Source organism: Rhyacophila brunnea, unplaced genomic scaffold (assembly GCF_057557595.1).
Source record: "Rhyacophila brunnea isolate RB1 unplaced genomic scaffold, BYU_Rbru_1.0 scaffold_1, whole genome shotgun sequence".
NCBI lineage: Eukaryota > Metazoa > Arthropoda > Insecta > Trichoptera > Rhyacophilidae > Rhyacophila > Rhyacophila brunnea.
Genome location: NW_028232751.1, coordinates 45,886,510 through 45,908,180, shown reverse-complemented (window position 1 = coordinate 45,908,180; position 21,671 = coordinate 45,886,510). Strand labels below are relative to the sequence as shown.

Genomic DNA, 21,671 nt, shown 5'->3' with positions numbered 1-21,671 from the left:
TATTTTTTTAGTACAAATTATTCATTTGTTTAAATTGTTTATGTTTTTTTGAATTTAAATTGTTTATTAAATTTTTGTGATAAAAAAGTACATAAGTATTATTTTTTTTGGTTCAGATTAATCATCTGCTTAAATTGTTTATACTTATGTTTTTTCTGAATTTAAATTTGCAATAAATAAAAATTCTAATAAATAACTTGTTTGATTTAATCAACCAGTACCAGCTATTATATTATGTGTAGCAATCTGGCAAGGGATTTAATTTTCTCTAATTCAAATATAGAAAAGTTCTTTCCAATAATTGAACACTGGAAAACATGTCATACATATAACTAAGAGCCATAGAGAGAGAAGCATATAAATTCATTATCAAATTAAAGCTTTAAACATATTTTAATCGATCAAAACCTATCTAACTTCAATGGGAAAAATAAAATATATTTTTTTATTTCAAAGACAAAGCGACAAACTAGAAAAAAAATGGCCAAATACATATAAGCGCAATACTGCCAGAGCTATTGTATTGTTCAAGTAGTTTCTTGAAACAAAATTAACAAACATACGAAAAATAAAAATGAACAAATGTATCAAGCAAGATCGGTGATCTTATGAACATATTTTTCTTAATTTTTTAATATACTTTACGTCATTATTAATTACGTTGTAATATTAAAAGTTGAGCCAATTAAATTTAACATTTATCTCCCCAGGAAGTGGCGCCATGGTGGAGAGAATTGGCATTATTGGGCATTATATGGATTCTTGTTGGATTGTTTACGTGTATCGTGTATCTAAGCGCTGAGTATTCATTCATACGTCATAACAACGCTGCCAATCGCGTCCTCGACAAATGTCACATGTGGCAAGGTCGCGTTTTGTTTTCGTTTTTTATTCTGCTTTGCTTTCGAAGTTACTTACTGAACGTGTGTAAGTTTTGATAGGTACTGTGTTCGAGTAATTAGGTACCCATTCAAACGCAATTTTGTGACAGCATTTAAATAATACAAGAAGCACTTTTAGATTCGTATCGTCAATTATGACGGTTAATGAATGCAATGAGATGTCTTTCACCTGTTTCATAAAATAGGCAATGTCTTCCAGAAGGTGTGTATTTCTGAATGACTTCGTTGGATCGCTCAACGATATTTATTTATTTATTTATAAAAAGAGTATTACGGCATAACCGCTGTTGGCCAATGCGCCATAATACATAATAAATACAAATATATAAAAATATCTTAATTACAAATAACAACTAATATAACAAGAAAGTGGCAAAGACAGCATGTGTAAATATTAAAGAAATATGATAATATATACAATTATAAATTTAACCTATTTAATACGTCCACAAACATTATATAGTTAACAAAAAACAAATCAACCTTTATGGTGCCATCAAATAAGCTAATTGCACGATACACAGCATCATGCAACATAACATCTGTCCTGTGACGAAGTATCTTGAAGACTGTGGAGCTACGAGTGATATTAGTGGGAACATGAAAATTAATATTTGCCAGTATATGCGGATTGTAAATGAACCCACGAAGAAGTAAAAAGAAATGCTTTAAAAGAACAATCACTCTTCGGGTAGACAGGGATTTCATTGATAGCATACCCAGAAGAAAACGAGTCGGGAAATTTATTTTATTGTCATTATCATAAGGAAAGAACCCGTATGTTCTTAAGTAGAGAAATCTAAGAAATCTATTGTGGACTCGATCCAACTTAATTATGTGGATGGACCTATTAGGACTCCAAATTATGCTGGCATATTCAATAATACTCAACACAAATGATACGTATAATGTACGTAGCACTCGGACGTTTTCGAATGATTTTGAAACCCTTATAACAAAACCAAGCATTTTGCTAGATCTAGTACTGATGTTAAGAATATGCTGATTGAAAGTGAACTTTGCATCATACAATACACCCAAATCTTTTATCTCCGTTACCCTACTCATTATTGTACCAGACAATGTGTATGGGAATAATAAGGTGTGCCTTGAACGACTGAATGAAATAATATTACATTTGGAGGTAGCGAATTCAAGTTTATTCAATATAGACCATTGCGAGATAGCATCTAGGTCAGACTGCATGATCGCACAGCATAGTGGGGTTTCAATAGTTCGAAAAAGTTTAAGATCATCTGCGAATAGCAAACAAGAAGAATTGGTTATAACTTTGACAATATCATCAAAAAATATTAAAAACAAAATTGGGCCAAGATTTGAACCTTGAGGAACACCAGATTTTGTTCTAAAAATCCGCTATTCATTCCCATGGTAATCAACAAATTGACGGCGATTTTTTAAATAAGAAGCAAAAAAACACATTATACTATATGACGCGCCAAATGTACAAAGCTTTTGTAATAAAATATCGTGATCAACACGATCAAATGCCTTGGAAATATCTGTGTACACAGAATCAACTTGAATTGACTTATCCATAGAATTTGAAATAAAATTATTATACACTATAAGATTTGTTACTGTGGACCGCCTAAGTCGAAAACCATGCTGCGAATCGGAGATAGATATCTAAATCCTCTTTCATACAACACTGGTTTCTGTACCATGGACGCTCCTGATTTACTCTATTTGGAATACGTTCGCAACACGGAATTCGTAGAAATGGTATGTTCAAAAAACGACGAAGCTTCGCAAATGTTATTTTCCATGGTTACATCAAGTTCGCAGATGTTATATTCCATGCTGACTTTTGATTTGAAGGTTATATCGACATCTATTGCCAACGATGGATTCTTTAAGTTTTTGTAATATTGATCGCATAAACCCCGCAAAAAATATGTAAGGTGAGTCGGGGTAAGTGTGACATATAATTTGATGAGATGAATTTCAACCTGGTTCATGATGAATAGGTATGTTTTAAACAGTTGAAAACTTTACCATAGGATCTACAATATCATTACAATTAATATGTACAGAAGGAACCCACTGTATATCTTACTATAATACGACATTTTAATATTTTTTGATCACTAGTCAGTTTGTCACACTTACCCCGATATTGGGGTAAGTGTAACTAAATTCACCATTGTTCCAAAAGTTCTTCAAAACCATAACGTATTACATGCATAGAAAGGTAATATATCATTTAATGGATATTGACTCTTAAATTAAAGATTTTGTATAGATTTTCAACAAAAATGATCTAAGTATATCATTTTTTTTGGGGTAAGTGTGTCATACTAATGTATGTAGAGCTAGTGATGTCCCGAAACAAAAATTACGTTTTTTATTAGGTAGGTACTTAATTATTTAATGTGGTTATCTCAGCAACAGGAGTGGTAGGTAAATGAATCAAAGGCTTTTGAAGATTGACTTATAATTTTATTTGTCTCGAAAGAGCACAAATACAAAGTATACAACATTATAATGTTTGTGTCGACTTCGTTGATCAGGTATTGAAACGCAAGTTTCATTATCCACCTTGTCCAAAGCTGTGCACACGAATTGGTTACAAATAGAGAATGTAGCTAGAAACTTTTTTTGCAGACTTTTACCAATTCTATGTTATTTTCATTTCGTCAGATGACATTTAATGGTAAAACTTCGCCACGACTGAGTTTCAGTAAAAACTCTGCATTGCTTTTCATTTATCGCTAATTTAGCTACATATTTCCACTTTATTTCGATCACCCAAAACCTTAACCATTAAAAATGGGGGGTTTTTTTTAAGGATTATAAATCTCATGCCTTATGGTAACAGTACCTCTTCAGGTGATTTTTCACAATAATAGCTCTATATAATTTATCCAACTACTTTTACTATTAATCTTTTCGAGAGAATGTAGTCTGTTTGTATCAGCAACGCTGGCACTAGTCTCAACATCGTCACAAATAATGTCTAAAAGTTCCATTATCATATTTTAATTAGCACCTGGAGGCAGTGGTGACTCTGTAAAAAGCAAAACAACTAAATAAACATGAATTTATAAAAGTTATCACACGTATACTATTGCAACTAAAATTGTATGTCGCCGTATAATATGATAAGTACTACATACAATTTATTTTACTAAAATAAGCACGACGTAAATTACCATAAGTGATAGATACAATATTTTTTTTCAGTTTTTTCCGACGTAAAATATGGTAAATATTACATACAATAATAGTTACAAGCAAAGAAACGACGAAGACAATGGTAAGTATTACTTACGATACTTTTTGTTGTCGTACGAGAAAAAAATTAAAAATATTAATTTACCTTGAATTCTAAAGTCACAGTTTCCCTGGGTAGAATTTATTTCGTCCATTGTTGTTTTACTATTTTTATCCGTTTCTATAATATTATACGCTGTACTATTAATTGTCCCATCTGGCCTAATCACACATTTTTGTGAACGCATAGATTTTCTATCAATTTTTGTATTCTTGACATTAAAGTGCTGTAGAGGCGGGCATATTGCGCAATTTTCATTGGCATTGTCTAGATCTCTTCATTATGGTATTTAATATTTACCAAATCATACAAAAAATACAATATAACCAAAAGTTCACACTGGTAGCGGTGTGTCACCTCCCGTCCGAAGTGAAGTATCGTAATTAGCAGTAACAATACACCCGCGCGGCAAGATCTTTTTGGTGATAATTGCAATAGTTATTTTTTCTGACCACATAGTACAACTTAACTATTTTTCAGTGTCGAATTTTTTAACATTTTGTGTGGTAGGTAAACTGTCCCGCGAAGTTTAGGAAGCGATATATAATAATGTCTGTTTGTGAGATGAACACATGTCCACGAATCAATACGACCAGAATTACATTCATATTGGCTGACAGGAAGAATAACGGTAGGTACTGTAACTGATTCAGGCTTTCATGAGTAGGGTGGCTCGTAGGTATAAGGTCGATGATAATATCTTATAATATAATTCGGGGTCCACATTGTGTGTTTTAAATAATTGCTTAAAATAACTTAAGGTGAATAGTTCGCTAATCAGTGCCACCTAGGTGGAAATACAAAGCTAACAATTTGAGGCAAATTATTAATAATTTACATAACCATCGTTTTTCGACATTTTATGAATAAATAAAAGTCTATATATTTATTACACTCCTATATTATTATCTAGACCCACTGCATTGCTAAATGAAGCTGCGTGCCGTGCGTTTTCGCATTCGTATACAAATGTTTGAGACCATAGAACATTTCGCTAGTGCTCGCACTAGACGCTCAGAATTAAAATATAATTTTCTATTTTTTTACGTTATATAGTATTTTTAAGGGGACAAAATGCAACCATTAGGTAAAGATATCCATAATTTAAGTTATTTTAAAGAAACACTAGGTTACTTGATGCTAAAATACATAATAATATATAATTAAATTATCACGAACATGTATCAACTTACCTATGAAACGTAATACCATCTTCTTGCTTACCAGTACGGCTACCACATTTTAATACAACACACAGAACCATCTTTTCTACTTAATTAACTAAAAATAATTACCACTGAATTTATGTTTAACACAAAAATAGCAATTTTAGCAAGACAGTTATCAACGCTTAGTTAAGCAATAAAGTAAGATTGGCGGCGACACCGTAGCAAACCACCACCCACATCTGTAAACCTTTTATCTTACTCTAGCGCGTGTCGCAGAGATTATAAGGATGCCGAATACTTTCTCACTCGCACTTATGCATCGTTTTTGATCAGGCCTTGAGTGCAACCCTTTAGATACGCCGATGATATATTATATTTAGTGGCAACATCTGAACCTGCCCTGAAAGAGGCATTTATTGCACTAGAGTTGCCAAGAAAATGGGACTCCAAATAATTAATATAATCCAAAGATAAACAAAAAACAAAATACATGTCTGGGATTTCCGAAGTGTTTTCAAATTATGTTTATTCAATAAAGAATGTTACATTCAATATATTGAATAAATAATAGTTTTATTTAATTTTACAGAGAAGTAAATCCAAAATAAAATTATACAAAACTGTCTTCAATAATAAGTAACTTTATCAAAAAAAATAAGAGGAAACAGGACATCTTTGATAGAAAGATCTTTGGAGTCATATTTTTAGTACAGATGTATTAAAAAGCAGATACTTACTTGAATAATGGAGTTGTTGAGTATCAACACGGAATAATCAAAAGTTGCATCGTACAATTACGTATCTTAAAATGTTAGTAACCATGTAATAAAATAGCGCCACATGCTACTTTTTCTTTTACCTTTGGAGCAAATTTGTAGTGTTTATTTCAGTTACCTAGTCAACCCATCACACCAGACCCCTAGGCTAGAGCCCTGTCAGCCCCCCGTAATGGGCAGACGCTGTTGGTTAGTTTTTAAAAATCCATTAAAACCTGCCTAACCAAACCATAATAATTTCGCTATTTATTGGCGATCCGCCAAAAATAGTGCACACTTTTTAAGTCATACTTAATTGTTTTTGTTGAATTATGAATACATAAATTACAAATGGTGTTGTTTAGTATTTTAAAATTCATTAAGCCCTGGATATGCCAAACCATAATAAATAAAACATATTCAACTATCAATAAAAACGTAATTGCGAAAAACCAAACCATAATAGATAATAGTCAAAATCTATGCATCTTTATGCCGGCATAATTTTAGATATTTTATAGATTGATGCATAGTTTTTTTATTATATCCAGTGGTGACTCGACCATATGCACTGCAGAACTGCAGCACCCCCAAGCAAATTGAGAAATGAAGAGATGTGATATGCTAGTCTCAGTCTCTCAGTTTCCCGTTCCCCATAAAACGGTAATGCCAAGATTCGATGAAAAATCATATTTTCTTACCAAAATTGAACAAACAATAACAAGTCAAGACGTCAAAAGTAAAAAATGGGAATGTGATATATATACATAAATATCAATATTATTTAAGCGTGTTAAGCTTGCCCGCGCACCGATACATCCAATAATAATTATCATAACCGCGATGAAAGTGATGCATCGCGTGAATTCATGTAGTACCATTTTCGCTAGAATATGCTCAAATAGGTGAAGGAGCGGCGCGGAGAGCGGGCCTCGCCGCTCAGAGCTTAGTCTGGTACTGCCGCTTAGACAGTATTTTCCAATGCATTAGTAATCTGATAGCACTGGCCCAGGAGAGGGAGATGTACACCAATTTGGTACCCAACCTTTGATAGATACCGGACCGGTATCGAGAGAATATGTTTCTAAGCTGTTATACGAGAAATATTATATCGGTTATGACAAATGTAGTTTTGGTCTCTTGGTGATAGCACCTTGGTTACTGAACGCAACAGCGCAGTAATCTATCGCATCGTTAGCGTATAGAAACTTAACACGAATGCAATTTGTCAATATGAATTAGTTGACATTCCACATGTAAGTTAATGCACTGACCCACATAGAGTATACACATGTTGGTCGCAACGGTATCACGTTGCATGGCCCACTGTTCTCTAATTCTAAAATGGAATACTCTGAAATAATATCCTTTTGCAAGAGATGGAAGAGGGGTACACATATTTGAATGATTACACCCGTCAGATGAACCCAGTAACCCAACACAAAATGAATATTTCTTTGTTCAATGTTGTTAACTGTTTGACAGTTGAGTTAGTTAAAAGATAGATTAAATTGTTTGTGTGCGAGATCAGGATTGCAATTATGTTTGTTTTCTGAGTTAGGATTCAGTTGTCGTCGTCTTGATGAAAGTCCAGTGGTCATTTAAGCAGAGAACGAAATGGACCGAAACACGGTCGTGAAATCATTGAGATTATCAATCTGTCACGTAAAAAAAATAAAAATTTGCACTCCAGTTCGTGAATGTGTTTTACAATCATGAAGTTTTAGATTGGGATTTTTGTAAACTTGTTCAAAAAACTGCAATACCCTCTAACATAAATTGACAGTAGACGTAATTCTGTATCTTATGGTAATACAATAAACAAATAAAAAATATACTACATGGCCAGTACACCAATGCATGCTAATCAAAGTGTAACCCACCCTAGTAATAATATTTGATATAACATGATTGCACATTGTTGTTAGTTATTCTAATTTAAAATAAATTTTAGTTGCTTTACCATAGAATTTTGGAAAGTTTAGTTTCAAAGTCAGTAATCTCCATTTTTACTTTTTTTGATATTTTTCTTGGTTCTGATTCTGTAAGTAGGTACTTTTCTATCGCGTGAGGTTATTGCCTAATGTTAGTAAGTCTCGAAATCATGTTATGGAGTAAATGCAATTTGAAGTTTGATTTGCTTAATTTTTTTTATGATATATATTTATATATAGACCATGGCCTCCACAACGGGGGGGGGGGGGCCTAGGCTCTGGGAGAAAAGGTCTAGTTAGTTTTGTGATTCAATTTTTGATTATTGGTTGTCGATATTCGACAACCCATAATTCAAATGAATTTATTTAACAATACAAAAGAAATGCTAAAAATACAGTGAATACCTACTTTACCTGAAACAATATTTAAAAAACGATTCTGTAGAACGTCCCACTGCCTTTTTCACCCTACCCTTCAAGATGTGGGGTCCATGATATAGACGCATAATCCGTTGATAACTCTAAATACCCAAGTTATCAACTTTTGGCAACCCCACAATCGTATGCAAATTCATAAAATATCAAATCCAAGTCCATTTCGCTATTTGCTTTTTATAATTGTTCACTAACGTTTGCAAAAATAAAATATTCTGTTTGCAGTCCCCTAAATGTGCTGACAGTTTTTGGTAATCAACTTAAAATAGTGGAATATAGAGGTTACTTTGACTTTGAAATGAACAGCCTCATCTTTATATATAACAAAAAAAATCCCACACACAATCATATTTTTGAAAATTATTGAGAAGTTCGGTTCGTAAAATTTTCAGATAATATTCAGAAAATAAAATTTTTTAATTTCAGTAAACTTTATTTCAAAATATTCATACACTCATACAAATAATTTTTTAGTAAACATGCACAATAACAGTATTATAAATAATTTTCTAACAGTGCGCATTACAATACGAAAGGAAATTTAACACATCAAAAAATTTATCAAAACTTTAAATCTACTAGGATTAACTAAAATTTAATAGCCATTAAAACATAGCCATATTAAGTTGTTTAAACATTATGCAATGTGATGATAAGAGCAGTTGTGTAAAAGAAAATTTGTACAAATCAATGTAGGTAATATGTAGTCTATATCTGCAGTGTGTAGTAAGTATTAATGTTTTTTTTACAATATTATATAGAAATAGATCCACTGGTTTAATTAACAAATACCTATAGGTGCATAGAATATATTAATTGTTTTGACACATTGACGGTTCTAATTGAGTAATGTGGGTTTGTGATGAGGCACAAAAAATCATTGATTCATTTTCCGAAATCATTCTTTTATGTACATACTAAAACTAAACCTTGAGAAAAGCGGTACAAACTAAAAATTTATAATTATAATTTTTTAGGTTCGGTTCTTATAATTATTATGTAATTTATTATTATTCCCAAATACTTTTTGCCTGAGGGTGAATTGAATTGCCAGTGATAAGAAAAAAATTAATAGTAGGTATACATACATAACTAGAATATTATGCTTCTCTTAAAGCCGATTAGAAATCACTATTAGGGTACAAATTGAGGTTGTCATATTAAACTATTAAAAAATAAATATATAGAAAATTTAACTATTATTATAATATGTGCGGAGATGAAAAAAAGAAGAAAAATATCAATTATTATGAATGGCACATAGACAACAAAAGATTGTGAATTACCAAGTGTAGAATTTACCGATGACGGGTTATTTACGATAACTTTTATATAATATCTATTTACATCACAACTCATTTAGACTCAACTCGTTTGAAGCAGAGTTGTTTATAAATGGTACATAAAACAATTAATTCTAGCTTTCATGACTAATTGCAGGTTACCACTTAAAACGGAAATTATGCTACCCACCGAATCACAGATCCAAAACAGACAGAAAAAGTATTTGAAAAATAAAACAGTTGATTGTACCAAGGGGGGTACTTCTTAAGTTCCTTGTACCTTATATGACTGTATAGGCTCTTTTTCCTAAACTACTTAAAATACAGTAATAAAATAATTTTTACCACAAGGACAGTATTATTAACCATGACTGAATCCATTGTAAGAAAATTCACAATTTATAGTTTTAGCAATTTTTATAATCTTACGAACTAACATAGAAATATTATTATATATTATCATTTATTAAAGTCAAGATCTACACAATTATTTAAAGTAAGGCGAATTATAATAGACTGTAATAATTTTTCTTCACGATTAATATTGACTAACCATATTTTACAGTGGTGTAGCCAAAGAGACGTTCTTGGGTGTGAACACACACCTCAACCAAACAAAAAACTTGGTAGTATGTGGGGCCAAAGAGGATTATTGATTAAAATATCATTAAACATTTGGTTCATGAAATATCTTAATAAAAATAATTAGATAATCAAGAAATAAAATATCATCGTGTTCTGCAGTAGTTACATGAGTACCTACTTCTGCCGTTTCCAATATTTTTTTCCATAAAAAATGCTAATTAAAACTTTTAACACGGCTAGTTAAAAAATAGATCCCTTCCAGTAAATTCCTGGCTACGCCACTGGATATTTTACAAGATAACTAAAAATCATTAAAAAACATTCATTTCATAATATTGATCATAAGCTGAGGCATATGAAACAAAATTGGCTGTGACTACTAACTGCAGTCGCAATTAATCAGTCCTGATTTACTACAAAAGCGAAAAAAATGATAGTGAAATACATAGTTTAAAATCAAAAACCCAAATATTTAAAAATCATAACATAAGTCATCATAGTAATTTTTATGTCTCATTTTATGGACGCTGCCGATACGTTTCCATATGCCTGAACTGTATTTTATGATAATTGACTGAAAATAATCAAAATTTCATTAAGTAAAAATTGATTTGGAATTTTCTTAACCCCTACCCGCCTAAGTAGGTGCCGGTGATTGGTTACGGCCTATACTTTAAGAGATTATTATCGTATTAATTAGTACATAATGAGATCTTACAAAATTCATAATTTTTATTCTACAGGAAATGTGACGGCAAAAACATCCAAAACATACACATTTTTAATTAAAAACAATTATTATAAAACCATGAAAACTACTAACATGCATTTAAAATTTTAAATTACTGATAATTTGACAATTTCAAAAAAAAATGCCAATAATTATTTACAACATATATTATACCAAAATGTATATCCTTTAAACTTAATAATGTAAAATGTTACAGTTAAAATAAAAATGATGACATTTAATTCAATCTGTTGAAATATTTTTGTTCACTCAACGAGAATAGTTTTGAAAATTAATACTGTCGACCCGAAGGTGGATAGGTAGGTACTTGATGGAATTTGATTTTAAATTTTAATTGAATGATAAGATTATTTGATTGACACAAAACACATTAGTATATTGATTATCAAATTGAAGAATGCCTGTGATAAAAATAATTAAACAACTATAAATATTTTGTATGAGATAACTAATATTCTATTCAATGCCGGTTCAGTGACTTATTTGTCCAGGGCCTGGATGTGATCAGGGCGCTCGCCTCTCGTGTAGCGGTTCCACATCTTTAAGTAGAGCGTCTCCATGCTGTGCGCATAGTGCTTGCAGTCAAACAGGTTGCTTTCCATGCGGGACACCCATACTTTAGCGCGTATGGCTTTCAGGCTGCAAGATAATAAAATGTTCATAAAAAATCAATAAGCCTATACATATTCTCAATATTATAATAATGGAGGTAAAATTTTACAATTATGGTTTGATACATGAAATATTGAATTGGATGAATTGAATTTGTAAACTTACTATTCTCTATCCGTTCCCAAACGGATTGCGATATCTTGATATTCCTGACGGGTTCTTGCAATCAACTCCGGACATCCAAGGGTATTCAACTGAGAAGCTGCAACTCTGAAATTACAAAAAATATTTAAATTCAATAATTGTTTAATAAATTATTTGAATCTTCCCATAATAATAATGTGGCATGGTATTCAAATATAAACTATCCTAAATGCCAATATTTCGAAATACCTTGTTTTACATCAGTCAATTCTCGATGAAATTTCCAACATATCTGTATAAACCTAAATGCATAGGATTATATTGATTTTAAAAAACAATTATTGTCATGTCACTTTTTAAGTATCCTAAGTGACATTATTTGCTAATGTATTGACTTTTTCATAAATTTGAAATTGGAAAAAATTCCCCAAAATTAATTGTACTTTGAAACACAAAAAATGTTTTTTTAATATTTCGATATTACAGAACTAAAATCGAATTAAGTATAGTTTCGTAATTTCTAAATTTCGCTTTCCTGTACATTTTATGGTTTGGCATTTAGAATTGAATAGACGATATGCATGTTCGACATAAAGTACCCCGGTTCAAAACCTTGGTCCGTGGCAATGGGTATAACATTAATTCTATGTTATTAACCTGTTCTGTTTATTTCGATTCAATTGAAGTCTATTTTATTCATTTTTAAAGTTTATACTACTTATACACATTTTGTATTTATTAATAAAATTTCGAATATGATTTTACTGTATTCATTTACCTTGATGCAAGAGTTTCCCCAGGCAATGTTACAACAGGAGTCCCGGTCCACAGTACATCCATGCTAGTTGTGTGTCCATTGCAGAGGGGTGTGTCGAGGCAGACATCAGCCAACTGACCTCTACGCACGTGCTCCTCCTTTGCAGCAACATTCGAAAACAAGATTTTCCCAGAGGGCAGACCTGTGGACAAAAGGACGCCGTTTTTAAATATGTCTTTACCGATTGGTTTACTTACGAGACCGTAGTAAATCATGTTGCCTTTAAAATGTTATCATAATATCAATAAACAGCTGTTGGTGCAAGTTGAATGACAATATCTTAATATACAGTTTGCGCAATATAACATTAATATTGTTTGAGAAAAATAAGGTACCAAATACAAGAGATACAATATAATATTCGTACATGAAGATGTGGTAGTGCACTGCAATAAAAACCATTGTTACTTGGGGCAATTAGTTGTAATCCAGTGTAATAATACTGACAGTCGTAGAAAGACAATGCAAAATTTCTATACGCTGGGTCCCTTTACAATGAATATAATACAGCTGTAGAAAGACAATGCAAAATTTCTATACACTGGGTCCCTCTACAAAGGATATATTTTTTTTATCAATTTATGTAGCGAGCGTTTTAATAAATTATCGCAAGTAATATATATTTAAAAAATAGATTTTTTCAAGTAGCAATCAAAGTTTAAAATCATACAATGAAAAGCATGAAAATAAAAAGAAGCGTATTAAGTACCAATCACTCTTTCAAAATATAATGTTTTAGCAAGGCTCTACAATGGATATAATATTTTTTAACAATTTGTATCGCTAGCATTTTAATAAATGACAAATATCTGTGGGCGATAAGTCTTACAAATCGAAAAATGAGTTAAATATGGCAAATGAAACCATAATACACATATGCCCAAATGAGAAAAAGGATATGTCAAATCAACACCTCTGAATTACTAAATTCCATACAGACATTGGAGTTCCCATGCAAAATTGTTCTTTTGGCTATCCTGAAAAATAGCAGTTTAAAACTTAACACCTTCTTCCTTTCACACACAGAAAAATATATTATAATTAAAAAATAGCTTTCTTCAAACAGTAATCAATGTTTTGAAATCATACAACAATAATTATAGAAATAAGAATAATATTCAGTATGGATCGAATATAAAAATCATATATAAAAAACAATGCTTCAGCTAGGACTTAATAAATAAAAAACAAAACATGATTTTATTTGAAATGAAAAATAATATTTTGAAAAAATTATTTAGGGCTGTTTTTGTGAGTTGAATTAACACATTATAAAAATAACTAATTGGATTTTTGAAAATTGAAAGTAATAATTAAAATCAAAAAAGCTAAACACAAATAATATAAAAATAAATAGCAAACACGTTAAAATCAATTTGGATTGGAAATAATTGTTGATTGATTACTTTGGGGAGGTGAAAGTAATGACAGGTAGCGCAATGGAGTGGATTACACGATTTACAACCATAAATTCATACAAATGCTGTGTCGTCCGTTTTAACTACTTTATGTGTAAAAGCGAAACCGATAAAAAAGTTATTGAGGCTAATGATTAAATCGCCAGCAAGCCATTTCGCATAGCAGGTACATGTGTAGCAAGCTTGACAAAAACACTCTCGAGTCACTTGCCAGATCCGCACTGAATTGGTGTTACAAGCCTAAAGGAAAGTTTTTATTCAATCAGGTAATTATTTAGATGAACATTTACACAAAATTTATGTATTTAAGTAAGCAACCATAGCAGGAACGCCAACAGCAAGATGTCGTTTGCATTTTATTTGCACTATTTAACCATAGTCAACTATTATAACTAAACTAATAATGTTCTGGAATGGCTATTAAGCGTTATCCTACAAGATAATAAAGGTAATGAAGGTGGCTAGGTTATGCTGAAATTAATGTGGTATAAGAAATGAATTGAAGCCCAAGAAAAAAATTTATGAGTATGTTTCCCCCTTGCCTAGGACCGCCATTCTCAACTGCTATCTTGTGACACACTAGCGTATCGCCATCGGTTGCTAGGTGTGTCAACAAATAATTTTCTGAACTCAAAGATTTAGCCGCTATTTGGTATTTTTTCAATGTTTGTTTAATGCTGCATACAATATACAGGTGTGTCGCAATGGCAAAGTGCATATTTGTGATACGTTGCTATTATAAAACGGTTGAAAGCCACTGGTTTACATATGTACAATTGATGGCAACGCTGCATATATTTGTCTAGCCATGGAAATATTTAAATTATTTGTTGCTTTGTTGAATGTGTCAATAAACGTGAAGGTACTCGAGTCATTTCCTTCTTCCCAATTCAATAATATGTATCATTGTATCTCTCATGTAACTGTCATCCCTCTTATTACAGGAGTGCCATAGGATGAGATATGAGTGCATACAATTGATGTGAGTACCCCACATAATATAGTATTCCTGATTAATGATCAGAGACTTGATATTTAAATAAAACAATGTCAAATTTTGATATAATTACCAAGCTGCTCAGCTGTGATTTGCAGATTAGGTTCACCAACGGCAGGAAACCGAAGCAGCCACAAGACGGCGTTGGGCACATGTTTCAGGATATAAACCCACATGTGGAGTGTCAGCGGGTCGATCTTGTAGAGCTGATTAAAGTTGCAGTATACAATGGCATCATCGGGAAGGCCGTACTGCTGCCTAGTGGTGATCATAATTGTCTGAGGGACCTCTTCTCCTGTAGCGGCTTTGTTGTTCGTTTGCGTCGTTGCTAAGCCATTCTGTACCACAACACCGTTAACTGACGTCTGAAACAATCGAGATTTAGAAATATTATATGCAAGCTTTTTTTTCTGGAGATATATCGTATTCCCACTCTTTTTTAGAAAGAAATATTTTGATTTGATTTTGAAGCTAAAAAAATGTGAGACGGTTTTCTTTCAGTAAGGCTTGGCCATGATAGATTTGAATACGAACACGGTCGCAGTCTAGTGCAAGGCAACCAAAGTCTTGGAATGTTGGCAGGGAAAAACAAGTTACATAATATTTGATCTGCAAAGTTAATAAGATTGAGTTGGTGAAAAACAGCAAACCAAATACTGCTAAAAAATTATATTGTTTGCAATATGATTTTTCATTGTTTACTATAGGAACAAGTTATCTTTTTTCCAAGAGATATTACAAAATTTCTGATATATTATTTTTGTATTATAATAAGTATTTCAAATACAAGGTAATATTTTTAATCTGAATTTCTGAGGTCAATAACCAATGCATGGTAATTAGGGAATGAGTTTAAACAACGTTAATAAGGTAATTAGCCTAATGTCTTACCTGTACTTGTCCTGAGGCAATCATTGTTTCGATGTGTGTTGTTGTCGGCAGCTCTGCTATCTTCATGGATATTTCTACAGGCCTGGACGATCGGACCACTTCTCTTATTTCTTTAACGGATGTATTCTCGACCAGCGGTGACAAATCAGTGGCATTTATGACAGCCACATTATCAGCAACCGGCCCTGTTTGGTGAGATCTATCACTGATGATTAGGCGTTCCTGAAGATGCGGGAACATCTGTTTGTGATCTCCCACGAAGAATGTGTTTGGCATGTATGCTAGTTTCTCGCTGTATTGGCTTGCAAGCTCTAAGGGACAAGTGACTGCATCGGTTATTAAGTAATCCATAAAACTAGCTCCGCTAGTGCCGGGGTACCCCAGCCACATAACTTGAATTGGCGCCGGTCTCATAGCGAAGATTTCATTTCTAGCACCCTTAGTGTATCCATTCATATTAACAAGGATATGAATACCGTCCATGTGGATTTTATCTGCCGCTTTTCCGTTGCAGTGAGTTTGCGAGAGATCAACGAAATGCTCAGATTCTCTTGCGATCTTGGATCTAAATGTTGTACTATCATCAGGGCTAAGAGCATAACAAAATATTTCTACTTTCAATTTGTCATGCAGTCCTGGAACAGATTGCATCAAATGTGAAGTTGGATGATTACCGAAATCGCTGGATACGTAACCGATACGTAATCTTCCTTGTAGTTCACGTGAGAACTTGTAGGCGGGTTTGTGTAGTACATGGATCTTTTCCAGGCACAGGTTTGCGTGTCTTGCTGCTATTGCTTTTCGGAATTCGTGAGACAGTGGATATAGCATGGAATGATGAGGATGGATCGAAGGCAGCCGATTCTTTTCGAGTTGTTCGGCCACAATACTAACTAGTTTCTTCATGCGTGCTTCGTAATCTGTCCAATCACAAACTATCTGAAGACAGTGCGCCAAGTTACAATACGCATCCGGGAAGTCAGGTTTTAGTTTGAGAGCTGTCCTATATGATTGGATTGCTTCGGGAATGTTACCGGAATCCTTGTGAATGCTGGCCAGATTGCTGTGCGCATCGGCAAACGCTGGATTTATTTGTATTGCTCGCGTGTAGCATTGTAAGGCACCGGTGACGTCTTGCATTTCTTTCAAAGTGTTTCCCATATTACTGTATGCATCGGCAAAAGTTGGTTGAATTCTGATTGCTTCTTTGTAATGCATCAGGGCCTCATTTAGTTTACCTGTCAATTTAATAACAATTAAAAATTGAAAATCAGTATTGTCTATTGGATTTATCAGTTCAGGTTGTTTCTTACTTATGGTAAAAAAAGGAATATGAAACGAAAATCCTGTACTAACGAAGAAATGTATCATAAATCTCCTTTGTTAGATTCAGAATGCAAGAAGTGTCTATTCTAGTTATTGTTTTAAAAAAATGGTTGGGAGTACTGCCGTGAAATCTGATTTGTAAGGTCTATAATATCATACATTACATTTCTGCTTTATAAGAAAGTTGAACTTTATAATAATCAAATTTGGTGACAGTAGCAAAGCTGGAATCGTCCAAGTAGGACAAATAAATTGAGTTCTAATAGTTATCCATAAAAAGATGAGACCAACATGAATAAGAATATTATAATAAATACCTTGTTGCTGTAATACTGATGCTAAATTGCTATGTGCCGCAGCGAATTCAGGGAATACTTCTAAGGCTTTGAGATACAGTCTGGTGGCCTCTTCAATGAAGCCTTGTTCTCTTTTGATGTTGGCCAAATTGTTGAGAGAATCAGCGTGGCAGGGGCACAAGCTGAGTGCAGTGTTGTAGCATTCTTCGGCCTCGGGCACTTGGCCCTTTTCCTTAAGAGCATTTGCCAAGTTGCAGTAGGCGTCCGGAAAATTGGGCTGCAGCTCGATGGCTCTACGGTAGGTGTCGATGGCGAGGTCAATGAGACCCTGTTCATAGTAGACACAGGCAAGGTTACCGTGGACCACGGCATTGTTGGGTGACAAATTGAGCGCACGCAAATATGCTGCTACCGCTCTGCAACAAGAAACAAATACTAATATAATAATAATTACAATAATGATTGGATTCAGTAGCCTATTAGATGTACATAGCTGGTGTAGGTACATAGGATTGCTTAGTTGATGTGGAAATTGACAGGCAACATTGACTGTCATAAATAAGATGGACTAAATGTGTTTCAAGTCAATCAAGAAGACAGGTAGACAATATTATGATATTTTGGAGAGTGGCAGTGGCGCAAGACCAGAAGTAGTAAACAAAAAACATGATTGAATTGGATGGGTCAGTGCAAGTTTTCGACAAAATTGAGTAAACATACACAAAACGTTTGTTTGCATCGTATCTTTATGCTGTAAAAATATTGTACGTCCAACTGATATTTAAGAAGACTTTGTATCTTTCAAATACATAATATCGACGCTTAAGAAACAACACCGCGGAAGTCAATTAATAAAAAATTTCGCGGTGTTGTTTCTTAAGCGACGATATGTAGATTTCTCATGCATCTCAAATAGAAAAATTAGAATATCTTTGCACTAAACCATTGATTTTAATAATAGTGATTAATATTAACTTTTTCCAACTCATCATCAGAGTGAAGTATCGTAATATCACTATGTAAACGTTAGCTCAAAATCTATAAATCCATTAGGTTGCTGAGGATTGAACGAATAAAGTGCACTAGTGACTGTTAAGTAAATCAATTTTGAAGAAAAAATATTCAATTGTAAATTATACATAATGGTTTTCAACATTCTCTAAAATTCCTGTTTTCAATTAATGATCCATTATTAGAGTATACCATTTATAACTTTGCAGTTTTTACTACACTGATAGGTACACCTATTTGCCTGATTACCTCGCATAAAATTAGATCAAATGATATTCACTTTTACTAATATATGTAGTAATAAGAAAATAAATAGATAATAAATATATGTAAAAAAATATTTTTAGAATATATTGCATCATTTTCATCCTAGAACTGGTGTAAAAGTTATGAAGTGGCAAATCCACTATTCCAAGATTTTTTCGTGATATTTCTTTACATAATATGTATATTATAATTATTAATGTTTAAAGGCGCACGTATCATGTCAAATAAGTTGTCATAAAATTAATAACATTTTGTACACAACTTTTCATACAAAAAAGTTACACATAGAACTTGTGATTTCTCGAATTCAAGAATATTCGTTTTTTCGAGATTATTTTTTCTTCTTACCTTTTTAGGCCGATTTTTTCCGGGTTATTTAAAATATTCATAAAAAAAAAACGGTTGCGTTCAGCAGTTTCCTTTTCCATTTCATTGTTATTTTTGCCTAGTAACAATTTTTCGAATTCTCGAAAATCGAGATTCAGATTTTCTGATTAGGTATATGTTTGATTACTGCATGTATGTGGCGAGGTGAAAACTGCTGCTATATAACGCATGTTCATCAATTATTATAATTGCTTATTGATCATACACATTTATGGATATATTGAGACGTATTACGTGACATTTTGCTTTCATAGTTTTCGGAAATTTATTTAAAATCTTTTAAAGTTAGCCAAAAAAATACATTCATATTTCGAATAGGTAGTCACCAAAATTTGAAGATTTTGAGATCACAGAAGAAAATTTAATTTTATGAGCGAAATGAATACCCACACGCAATATACCAATATAATAACTTAAATAGTAATAAAAAATGTCTGATTAAGTATACATATTATAATTTATTCACTATTCATAAACATGTAAAATTTTCAGAACTGTATTATTATTATTCTGACTTTTTGCCAGCACAGAATATATAGATACAGTAATGAATTTTTAGGCAGTAAAAAATGAAGCAATTAAAAAGAACTTCATATAAAAGTAATAAAAGTGAATGACGAAGGAAAAATATAAAGCACATTACAGTAATTGGTACAAGCCAGGCGGCGATTTAGACAAAATTCATGAATTGAAGAATGATAACCTAACCTAATGTCACGAACACGTTTAGTGTGCTCCTGAGAGGACACTCCCATAAGGAGTGGTACCATCCAATCGCTCGATCTGATCAAAATAGTCAATGTACCACCGGTTATAAAGTAATAGGCTTACGACCCCCGACAAAGACAAGCCATATATGATGTATGAGGAAGTCCTACAGTTGCCCCAGCAGGTCCCACTGCTCCCCAGGGTGAACTGTAGATGAGATAAGTCGGTCACAAGGACCATGAGGTGTGATGGTAAGAATGTAAATAACGACGAAGTAATAATAAAGTAGTAATTAAAATCCAATTAATAAGATAACTACGCTCGTAGTACAAAGATTGTGTGTCCTAATTAAGATGGTAGTAATAGGTATATCATGTTAGTAATAGATATTTTGCCATGTTAAATAAATAGTTGATAGGTATATAAATATTAAAATAGCATAATACTGTATTGGACTTCGAGTAAATGTAATAATGTAATTAAGATAAATGGATCTTGTATTGTATAATTGCGATGATTAGGTATTGTCAGCGTGTGTAATTGTAAACCGACATTAGTATATAAATCTGTAGCCATAATTAGAGTATAATGTTAACATAATTCGATCCGCGAAATTAAGCTAGATAATAATTAATCAATATTTTAATTAATTTAATTAGACGAGAATCGATCTAGACCTGGGCTCCATACATAGCATCTACATAGCATCTAAACCATTCACGAGGTACTGAATACCTCTGACTTCTAATTTTCATCACTCCCATATTAATATCATACGCGTAATCCACGCATCTCGCGCGCGATTGCCCCGCGGTTTTTATCGCGAGTCGTATGTAACATATGATCGGCCCTTGGAGCTGCGTTCGCCAGTCGGTAACCGGACAGTTGTCTCCCTCGCACAACTGGATCAATTCCCTATCCCGACCGCGACCGCAGCCGACCAGCTCATATGTGGAGCCCCGTCCCTGTTACGCAATTCATGACAGCCGCGAGATCTCCATACAAACACATTATTAATGATAGCTAGAGCTGCGCGTGTCCGATCAACGTAAAATTTGAAATGACGTACGCGTCTACGGACCGCGGAGATTTCAGTTATTCCATAGTACGCGTAACCATAAAGGTTCGCGAGATATAGGGCTCAGAAACAGGTCAGATTCCATTAATTTTACCACCTTAATTATAAGTTAATTAGATATAACATTTATATGTATACATAGAGAATAAGACCTAGTATTTTAATAATTTTAATTTTTATCATAAATGTACACGTGGCGCGTGGGCGGCCCACTTATGGGTCCGAACTTGTGGCTCCCGCCACTCAGCCAGGGAGAGACTTACATCGCAGGGTGTATACTCATATGCTAGCTTGAACGGTGACGAGCAGATTGACGTATCACACTCTTCGATGCGTTGAGTTTTCGCTTGGTTAATTAAAATCTAAAAATACAATACAAGCTAAAAAACGCATTCATTGTATGGAGAGCTAAGTGAAATCTCACGCTCGGCGGGATACCGCGAAGACGGATTTATGCCGGCAGCCCGCGCCCACCGAATACAGTTGATTTCAGCTCTCTCGCGACTTGCGGTTTCGCGGGGCAATCGATTAAGTCCAAATCTCATAGTGAAAATGATATGCGGATTTTTGACCCGTAGAACGCTCGTCTTAGGGGATGAAATCTCCC

At 33.1% G+C, this 21,671-nt stretch overlaps 1 protein-coding gene across 2 annotated transcripts in view; it reads right to left on the bottom strand.

Moving 5' to 3' along the window:
- Positions 1-11,358: 11,358 nt before the first annotated feature.
- The window catches only part of sxc (O-linked N-acetylglucosamine (GlcNAc) transferase sxc), a 90,775-nt gene continuing 80,462 nt past the window's right edge, over positions 11,359-21,671 (bottom strand). For both annotated transcript variants that reach the window (XM_085945122.1, XM_085945131.1), the window contains 6 exons: positions 17,635-18,029; positions 15,992-17,229; positions 15,174-15,465; positions 12,647-12,827; positions 11,890-11,994; positions 11,359-11,751 (listed from right to left, as the gene is read on the bottom strand). In XM_085945122.1, coding sequence (XP_085801248.1) covers positions 11,592-11,751; positions 11,890-11,994; positions 12,647-12,827; positions 15,174-15,465; positions 15,992-17,229; positions 17,635-18,029 — 2,371 coding nt within the window. In that variant the 3' untranslated portion in view covers positions 11,359-11,591. The remainder of the gene's footprint in view (positions 11,752-11,889; positions 11,995-12,646; positions 12,828-15,173; positions 15,466-15,991; positions 17,230-17,634; positions 18,030-21,671) is intronic.